A 10,587-nucleotide genomic window follows, 5' to 3' on the forward strand; every position below is an offset into this window, starting at 1 on the left:
GACCCGAAGCATCACAAGGGAAGGGGCCACAGGGCTCCATCCCTTCCTGCTCCACCCCCCCCCCCTTCATTCTTGACAGGCAATTAGCTAGTTGGTTAATAAAGTTAATATATATATTAAAGATATATATACCTTAGTAAATTAAATCAATCTTTGGCCACAGGAGAATTTAGTCTGAATAAGCTTTTCAGAATTAGATCCTAAATTCACAAAATCCCAGTTCTGATCCCAGATGGAAGTCCAGAATAATTTTGGTAATTTGATAGGAATTAGTGCCTATATCATTTTAATTGAGAAGCAAGTCTGGTATGTTATGACCTATTACAGTAATTTATTAACAAGGCTAATGTTAGCGTCATTATCTTCCATTCTTTGACCTTTCTCTGTTACTAGGCAGAAATAATTTCAGACTTACAGAGAAATGCTATCGTTTATGTAAGGTCTTATTTCCGTCTGTTCCTTGTCCTGCTCATCATCACCCAAGTCTTATCTTCATTTAAGTTTTCCATATTTCACCTGGTTTACACAGCTTCATGTGCAACATTTTTATGAGACAGAATCCTAACACTCCTAATAAAATCATTCACGTACTGATCAGTTATTTCCAGAATTTGCTGTTGAAAAAGCTTTATGTGTTCCTGAGATTAATTTTTTTGTCAGCCTTTCTGCTAATATCTAAGTTTCCTTTGTGTCTTACTGCACTACAGATACCATATTGGTGAACTCCTGGTCAATAGCATGACTTCTGTCAACCACAGTAGTCAGAATTTCAGTGCCGAGTTCCAAAAGCCAAAAAAAAAATGATGCTGTAGTTTTGTCTTGCCTTTTTTGGACTTCTTTCAGTATTCTCTAAATATTCCTTCACCATTTTATTTTAGATTTATTTGCCATGGACTCCTGACTGATGAAAACTATGTTTTCAGAGTCAGAGCTGTTAATGCAGCTGGACTCAGTGAATTTTCACAGGAATCAGAGGCTATTCAAGTGAAAGCAGCCATTGGTAAGCTATTTCTCATTGCTAGGGTCAATGGTAAGCAAAAAAGCAAAAACATATTTCACCAATAGTTTTTAGCAACTATTTGTAACTAATGACATGTTCTATGGAGCTGTCCACAGATAATGATTTACTTATAAGTTATATGTAATGCCTCACAGCCATCCTTTTGCAGTAACTGAGTCCCTGTACTATAGACCATTCACCTTCACCATGCAGGCTTCCTTGGATGTTATTCATGAACCACTATGTGAAAACACTGCTAAGTTCACTTCACAGTTGTGCTGGAAAATGGAGTTGCAGTCTGATTCTATAATGTGGTATTTATCATCTCTATTTATCACCTAATACACACCATCTTTCATAAAGTCACTTTCTAATGCTAACGACCTGATTTGTTTTCATATCTGAGCTTACTAATATTGCTATGATGCTTTTCTGTGCTTCTAAAACATGTGCTTCCCCCATTCTGGTGGCAAGCTGTTTCCATTTTGCTATTGCCTGAATTAATACAAAAAGATGAATGAACTCACTGGGCCAGAATAAATTGTCTGTTTACATTTTAACATGTATGTGTACATTCTAACTCTAGTTTGTCTTAAACTGACATACCTCCCAACCCCACTAGCTTCTAAATTATGGAGCATTCACATGTACTGTAAAATGTATACCATAAAAAAGTCTTGGTTGGGACGAGGAGGGTGAGAGGTATTGTGTGCTTTTCAAATTTGTGAATATCATAATGTCCATTAAAAACATGTTGTTTATGTTCTGCCTGTGTTGTTACCTGTGTGAGTTTCTTCATTCTGTTAAGTAAATGAAGAAATAAGGATGAATTCTAATTGAAAATGTCTTTGTTATTTTCTGGTAATTATAGGGGGAGGATTGCTTCATGGTGTGTGTCCTGAACTGAGTGGTAAAGCTGGTGGACTAACAGACTACACTACAAGTTGGGAAGGCATGCATGAGTCCTCCCAGCCTATATTTGACACAGATGCTTTGCTAAAATGCAATGCTAAATTTAACAGACATACACTGCCCAGTAGCTCTGATAAACTGGGGCATACAGGAGTCAGTAAAGTGAGTGAAACGGTAAAAGATGGTCCCACACCTTCACCACAGAAGGGAGCTTCTAAGCAGGCAAGTAATTATCAACCTGGGGACTCCTTGGCATTGGAAAAAGTGAAAAAGACGACAGATATAGGTGAGAGCTAATAAAATCAACCCATTTCATCACTTCAGGGCATTCACTTAATCATCCCTGATCATCCAAGTCACAAATGAACATTCTCCTCAACGCATCCTTCATCAGATTTATTTGATACATCCTCAGCTTTCCATTAAGGGTCATCCTGCATGTAACAAATTGGGGGTCATTTCATATACATTGTGCCTATTGGCAATGAAACTTTTAAAATTGTTAACTAATTTAAGAGCTTGCTTTACTATAATGTATGTTTATTTATCCAAAGTATCATGTCACTTTTAAATACTTCAGTAACTTTTATGGGGATAGTAACAATGTTTGCATAGCATACTGAAAAGTGTATTTTGAACAAATGCCAACAATTCACTCTGTTAGGAATCTTATTATTTACGCCCTAGGTTAGAATCACAGAATCTCTGAAAATTAGGGTTGGAAGGAGCCTCAGGGGCTCTAGTCCAACCCCCTGCTCAAAGCAGGACCATCCCCAACTAGATCATCCCAGCCAGGGCTTTGTCAAGCCGGGCCTTAAAAACCTCCAAGGATAGAGAGTCTATTACCTCTCTAGATAACCTGTTCCAATGCTTTACCACCCCCCTAGTGAGCGAATTTTTCCTAATATCCAACCTGAACCTCCTTTGCTGCAACTTGAGACCATTGGTCCTTGTTCTGTTATCTGTCGCCACTGAGAACAGTCTCTAGCTCCTTCCTCTATGGAACCTCCCTTCAAGTAGCTGAAGGCTGCTATCAAATCCCCCCTCAGTCTTCTCTTTTGTAGACTAAGTAAACCTAGTTCCCTCATCCTCTCCTCATAAGTCATGTGCCCCAGCCCCCAAACCATTTTTGTTGCTCTCCACTGGACTCTCTCCAATTTGTCCACATCCTTTCTGTAGTGGGGGCCCAAAACTGGACACAGTACTCCAGATATGGTCTCCCTAGTGCAGAATAGAGGGGAATAATTACTTCCCTCAATCTGCTGGGAATACTCCTACTAATGCAGCCCAGTATGCTGTTAGCCATCTTGGCAACAAGGGCACACTGCTGTCTTGTATCAATGTTATTGTCTACGGTAACCCCCAGGTCCTTTTCTGCAGATCTACTACTTACCCAGCCCATCCCCAAGCTGTAGTGGCGCATGGGATTCTTCCATCCTAAGTGCAGGACTTTGCATTTGTCTTTGTTGAACCTCATGAGGTTTCTTTTGGCCCAGTCCTCCAATTTGTCTCGGTCACTCTGAATCCTAGCCCTACCCTTCAGCATTGGTATCGCTTGGTACACCCCCGAGTTTGGTATCACTTACAAACTTGCTGAGGGTGCAATCCATCCCATCTTCCAGAGTGTTAATGAAGATATTGAACAAAATCAGCCCCCGGACCAACCCCTGGGGCACTCCAGTTGATACTGGCTTCCAGCTAGACATTGAGCCATTGATGACTACCTGTTGAGCCCAACAATCCAGCCAGCTTTCTGTCTACCTTAGAGTACATTATTCCAACCCATACCTCCTCAGCTTGCTTGCACGAATGCTGTGGGAGATGGTATCAAAAGACCAGCTAAAGTCAAGGTATATTATGCCCACTGCTTTCTCCACATCCACAGAGCCACTTATCTCATCATAGAAGGCAATCAGGTTGGTCAGACATGACTTGGCCTTGGTGTGTCCATGCTAACTGCTCCTAATCACCTTCTTCTCCTTCAAGTGCTTAGAAATAGATTCTTTGAGGACCAGCTCCATGATTTTTATGGGAACTGAGGTGAGGCTGACTGGTCTATAGTTCCCCATATCCTCTATCTTCCCTTTCTTAAAGATGGGCATTATATTTGCCCATTTCCAAACATCTGGGACCTCTCCTGATCACCATGAGTTTTTAAAGATAATGGTCAGCAGCTCTGCAATCACATCAGCCAGTTTCCTCAGCACCCTCAGATGCATTGCATCTGGCCCCATGGATTTGTACACATTCAGCTTTTCTAAATAGTCCCTCACCTGTTTTTTCACCACTGAGGGCTGCTCACCTTTCCCCAAACTGTGCTGCAAGGTGCAGTACTGTGGTAGCTGGCCTTGTCTGTGAAGACTGAAGTAAAAAAGGCATTGAGTACTTCAGCCTTTTCCTTTTCATCTGTCACTAGGTCATCTCTCCCACTCAGTAAGGGACCCACACTTTCCCTAACCTTCCTCTTGTTGCTATCATACTTATAGAAACCCTTCTTGTTGCCCTTCACATCCCTTGCTAGCTACAACTCCAGTTGTGTGTTGGCCTTTCTGACTTCATCCCTGGATGCCCAAGCAATGCTCTTATACTCCTCCCAGGTTGTTTGTCCAAGCTTCCACTTCTTGTAAGCTTCCTTTTTGTGTTTAAGCTCACCAAAGAGTTCTTTGCTAAGCCAAGCTGGTCACTTGCCACATTTACTATTTTCCTGCACAGCAGGATAGTTTGTTCCTGTGCTCTCAGTAAGATTTCTTTACAATACAACCTGCTCTCCTCTTTCCCCCTCAGACTGGCCTCACAGGGGATCCTGCTTATCAGTTCCCTGAGGGAATCAAAGTCTGCTTTTCTAAAGTCCAGAGTCTGTACTCTGCTGCTTTCCTTTCTTCCTTTTGTCAGGATCCTGAACTCGATCGTTTAGTGGTCACTGCTGCCCAACTTGACATTCACTTCTATGTCGCCTACCAATTCTTCCCTGTTTGTGAGAAGTAGGTCAAGAAGAGTATGGCCCCTGGTCGGTCTCTCCAACACTTGCACCAGGAAGTTTTCTCCAACACTCTCCAAAAACCTCCTGGACTGCTTGTGCACTGCTGTATTGCCCTCCCAATAGATGTCATGAAAACCATGAGGTCTGTGATGGGGAAACTTCCACTAGTTGTCTGAAGAAAACCTCATCCGCCTCATCCTCCTGGTCTGGTGGTCTATAGCAGACACCCACCACAACATCACTCTTGTTGCTCTCCCCTCTGATCTTAACCCAGAGACTTTCAACAGTCCTACCTCCAGTTTCATACTGGTGCTTTGAGTATGTACGACAGTTCTTTTACATACAGTGCAGCTCCTCCTCCTCTTCTCCCCTACCTGTCTTTCCTGAACAGTTTGTACCCATCCGTGGCAGTTCTCCAGTCATGCGAGCTCCCATCACCTCTCTGTTATTCCAATCACATCATAGTTCTGTGACTGTGTGAAGATTTCCATTCTTCCTGCTTTTTCCCAGGCTCCATGCATTCGTGTACAGACACCTGAGGTGACTAGCTGATTGCCCTACTTTCTCAGGAAGAATGAAGCCTCTCTTGCTTCTGCTTCCTCCAGGTTCCCCTCTTCCCCACTTACCTCAGTGCTTTGTTTTTCATCCCCTGGCAAACCTAGTTTAAGCCCTCCTCAGTAGGTTAGTGAGCCTGTCTGCAAAGATGTTCTTCCCCCTGTTTGTCAGGTTGTATACAAAGGAAGCAAAGCATAGACATCTCTGCCACTGTCCAGTATGTGGCAGTCCTCTGTAGATTTATGCCTAGTTTTAGAACTATGCTTTAAGACAGAATGCTTGTGAATATTGTGTTGTATCTCTTATTGACAGGAATACTTAATAGAGCACACCATAAAACCTGAATATGTATACATAGCATTTAAGTTATATGCAATCAACACTTAAGAACATTGAACCATCAAGAACATTGGGTCAGCTGATATAAACTGATCACCTAAGTAAATCCATTCTAAATTAGTCCAAATGTCATAACCCATTAATCAGAGCATAAAGAAAATAAAAGGAAATATACAAAGTACTGTAATATGCATACAGTTAGCCTTTCCTTGCACATATCTATCTATTCATGCCCAGCACTGTGGCACTGGACTACCTATACCTATCTGAAGATATACCTAGATACTGTAAAGTACATTTCAGTAATAGTTAACTTAAATTTAGCTAATTATTCATGATGTTAAATTTTTCATGATGGTTTTAGCCAATTCCTGTACCTTTTTAAATTAACTGACTAGATGATGTATTATTCTGAAAGATGAGTCTACAAATAAGGTCACTCTAAAGATGTCTGAGATTCATCTAAAGTGGGACCAAGAAAGCCTCTCAGGCTGCATCCAGATGAGCATGGCCATGCGGCATGTGCCACACATGCCACACATGCCACACATTCAGGTGTTCTCTGTGCTGCAAGGTAGTGGCACGGGACACAGGGGGATAGGGAGTTATGACCCTGGGACGTCTGGGGGTCAAAAAACCCACACAAAAAGAAGCAAGATGGTGCATGTGGGGACAACGTGTGCCACTCAAAACCGGAACCTAGCCAGCCAGAGCCACACTCCAGCTGCCAGCTAGGGTCCGAGCCACAGGATTGCCACTTCTGCAGCCCCAGAAGGCTCCCGGGACCCCAAGAAAGGCTGCTGGGGCCAGCCCAGTGCTAGCCCCTGCCTCCTCTACTCCACCTAGGGTAACCTGCTGTGTGCCAGACGGTACATGGCACAGGCTTTCCCCGAGGACAAGTAGCAATGGCACAAGGTGTGCTGCTGCTTCTTGTCCCCAGGGAAACAAATGTCCATGCTCATGTGGACACAGCCTCAGAGGTGTATCAATATGCTACCAATATAAATAGAGGAGATATGGCAAGCCAGTCAATTTGATTGGGGGGTCTGAAGTTACATGCTTTCTAGGTTGATTAAACAAAGAAAAATAATTATGCTGCAAGTGTTTTTAAACTGAGCTCCAGAAACAGGCATCTTCCATTTCTGATCAGACTGCAGTGGTTATGATCGCGTCTTGTTTCAGTAAGGTAAGATTACCCAGAAGGTGCAATGATAACATTATTACAATGTAGGGGTACCAAAAGAGAACAAATGGATTGCGGTCTGCTCTTATCAGAGGAGTATGGTGTTAAAAAAATAGGAAGTTAAGCAAATATTGTGTGTGGGAGGGAAAAGTTTGGTTTCAGCAAAAGAAAATAAATCATTGCATCTCCAAATGTTGTAAGTCTGCTATAGTATTAGTTTTATTTTTCACCATTTTGTAAAATAAAAAAATCACTTATAAGAGCTGCAGTTGCAACACACACTTTCACTATGTATCAGCTTACTTCCTGAAAAAAACAACTGTTGCAGTCCAACTGATTTTTATCCAGTTTGGAGTTTTATGGGACTGACAGTGGCCTGAATCCTGCATTCCTTATTCCAGCAAAATATCCATTGATTCCAATAAGAGATTTTCCTGATTAGAAAATAGAAGATGGGCCTACCCAAGAAATTCAATTAAATATATCTTTAGTTAATACAATGGTTACTTCTTACTCATGTGTTGTTCATGTTGAAACAGCTGCCCCATCACCACCTTATGACATCACTGTATTGGAGAGTGTTCGTGATTCCATGGTGCTAGGATGGAAGCAGCCTAAAGTCATTGGCGGGGCTGAAATTACAGGCTACTATGTGGACTATCGTGAAGTGATTGATGGAATTCCTGGGAAATGGAAAGAGGCTAACATTAAACCTATCAGTGAGAGGGCATATAGGGTAAGAGGTTAAGTTTCATATTGCTATGTGTGAATTAGAAATGTACAAATAGCAAAATACAGTTCCTAAAAACTGGATCAGAAAAGGACACATTACAAATTATTGTTTCCTGTGAAATGGAATTTTTGTAACCAAATGCTAATGTACTAACTGCTTGGTTTTCTCATTCATAAGTGCCAAATATTGCTAAATTTATGCAGAAGTTATTTGCCATATCTGTAAGTGTTTAGGAATCCTTCATAGAAAGATGCTAGATAAAATAGTATTATTAGTCTATTAAATGTGACTCAGACACCTGTCCTCCAATTTAATATATGACAGCTTTTAAAAAATGATATTTCATGCGCTAGAACAGGGTTGTCAAAGATACCACCTGTAGGCCAGATCCAGCCTATGGAGCCCTATCATTTGGCCCACAGTGCTGCCCATGGGTCTTGGAGTTGACCCACAGGCAACGTATGGCACACATTGGATGGCCCTGCATGCTGTTTGCAGTGGCCACTCTGGGACCATCCCACACATGGTGCCTACTCTGACACACATGCCAGAGCAGGAAAGTGGCCACCACAAGCAGCACGGCCTTGAAGTGGCTGCATGACATTCCACCATTCCAGAGTCTCGCTGTTTGCAGCAGCCACTCCACCACTCTGGGACTGTGCTGCATACAGTGCCCACCCCAGCTGCTCTAGGACGTTTGCTGGATCTGGCATGCAGGGCCAGTCACAGACCGGCAGTTGACCTAGTCAGGTCGATCTAAATATAATGTCTTCATGTACCCACATATTCTGTCCTATTGACTAATGTCTGTGGCCAGATCTTGATTTCACTTGCAAGGCTGCTATATGTCATAGACAAATGTGCAATTTGCAAGGACAGTTCTTGCTCTAAACCATCCTGCTCTGTGTCAGCAGAATGACTCATATATTTAATGTTCAGCTGGTAACAGTCTTGCTTATTTTTACCTAGCATACTGTCTATCATTAAGGGCAGGGTTTTACAATTTGAGCACATTTAGAACAGTCATAGTCTCAAACCCTCTTCACTTTGCTTACAGAAGGTTTGTCCAAGTCGCAAAGTACCAAGGTCTCATTTGTAATGTCCTTCCATTCTTCATAATGGAAACTACGATATTAATAATGTTGACAGAGAAGGAGAGAGAGAGAAATAATTTGTAATAGTGTTTTAATCTATTTATCATACAGGATTTCAAAGATGATTTGTATTAGATAATGTCACTTATGAGGAGAGGCTGAGAGAACTGGGCTTATTTCGTTTGGAGAAGAGAAGACTGAGAGGGGATTTAATAGCAGCCTTCAACTACCTGAAGGGGAGTTCCAAAGAGGATGGAGCTAGACTGTTCTCAGTGGTGGCAGATGACAGAACAAGGAGCAAAGGTCTCAAGTTGCAGCAAGGAAAGTTTAGGTTAGATATTAGGAAGAATTTTCTCACTAGGAGGGTAGTAAAACACTGGAACAGGTTCTATGAATTTTCATGTGGGAAATAGCCAGTTTTCCATCTCTCATAGCTTTAAAGCAAAGCTAATGGGTACAACTTTCTTGGTCCTGCAGATTACCAATTTAAAGGAAAACATGATATACCAGTTCCAAGTGGCTGCTACTAATGTGGCTGGAGTTGGGACTCCTTCCCCACCTAGCCGTTCCTTCAAATGTGAAGAATGGAGCATTGCTGTTCCAGGTAAAAACTTGAATGTAGCTTTGAAGTTTTATATCATGAAGCTTAACATAACAAAGGCACATTGAAAACAGGAGGAAAGAACAGTACTTCTAACAGGAACGCTGCCCCGTTCTGTATTCTCAACAGTTCCATAATGCAAGTGCTTGAGTGCCCTCAGTTTCAATGGAGGTGAAGAGGAGAGGTTGCAAAACAATAAGGGCTTGAACCTCTACTGCCTTGTACATGGAACAGTCATTTACTGCTCTGCAAAATAGATCTTAAGCAGGATTTTACAACAACATTGTATTTTGCATTTCTTTTTCTTGAGGTTTTCATACTATGTCCATCAGAGTAGCTTATGTGTAAATAGCCACACAACATACAGGGCTGAGTAGCCCAGTGCTACACATAGCAATCCGGATCTAGTAATGGGTTTAATAATTAACACCCCCTCTCCCCCCAATATTTGATATTGTTGGTCATTTATGTTTGTTGATGACTATGTGGTCAGGATAGTGGATGTCACAAAATAAATTTGATTATTTTATGCGCTAATTCAATTTAACATGATCAGGACAATATTCATTCTTGATATACAAGATAAAATGGAGCAATACTGGCTTGCACCAGATTTGGACTTAGCCCCCAGTTTTTTGAGACAGTACATTCTTTATTAATTTTATACATTAGCCTATTTGTCATTTTAATTAATTTATGGGATTCCACGTTTGTTTTTTTCATTTAGGACCACCCCATGATCTCTTCTGCACTGAAGTTAGGAAAGACTCTTTGGTTTTACTTTGGAAAGAGCCAGTTTATACTGGTCGTAGCCCTGTATCTGGTTACTATGTTGATGTGAAAGAAACTGAAGCAACAGATGAACATTGGAAAAGCGCCAATGAGAAAACAATTACAAAAAGATTCTTGAAGGTAAAACAGTTTGGGGCCAAATTTAGTTATACCAGTGAAACCAGGAACAATGAAGTCAGTTCAAGGTATGCCACTATTATTTTGGTAGTGCTTCCTTATAATTTTAGCTTTGCCAACCTTTATTGTGCTCTGAGTTACACCCATGTAATGCCACTATTTGCACATTACTAAATTTGGAAGAAAATTTAGCACAGCAAGGGGGGAATTCTAGTTACCAGAGTAAAAATGCAAAATGCAGTGCCAGAATCTAAAAATAGAAGAAAGCACTGCCAACATAT

The 10,587-nt window shown here is 41.4% G+C and overlaps 1 protein-coding gene across 5 annotated transcripts in view; it reads left to right on the top strand.

Moving 5' to 3' along the window:
• MYOM1 (myomesin 1) overlaps window positions 1-10,587 on the top strand; it is a 110,699-nt gene that overhangs the window by 58,361 nt on the left and 41,751 nt on the right. For 2 of the 5 annotated variants that reach the window (XM_025211681.1, XM_006030101.2), the window contains exons 17-21: window positions 879-1,000; window positions 1,872-2,198; window positions 7,509-7,705; window positions 9,274-9,400; window positions 10,125-10,309. In XM_025211681.1, the coding sequence (XP_025067466.1) occupies window positions 879-1,000; window positions 1,872-2,198; window positions 7,509-7,705; window positions 9,274-9,400; window positions 10,125-10,309 (958 nt within the window). The remainder of the gene's footprint in view (window positions 1-878; window positions 1,001-1,871; window positions 2,199-7,508; window positions 7,706-9,273; window positions 9,401-10,124; window positions 10,310-10,587) is intronic. The other 3 variants (XM_025211684.1, XM_006030102.2, XM_025211683.1) reach the window with 2 other exon arrangements.

The sequence above is a fragment of the Alligator sinensis genome, unplaced genomic scaffold, assembly GCF_000455745.1.
Source record: "Alligator sinensis unplaced genomic scaffold, ASM45574v1 scaffold318_1, whole genome shotgun sequence".
NCBI classification, from domain to species: Eukaryota; Metazoa; Chordata; order Crocodylia; family Alligatoridae; genus Alligator; species Alligator sinensis.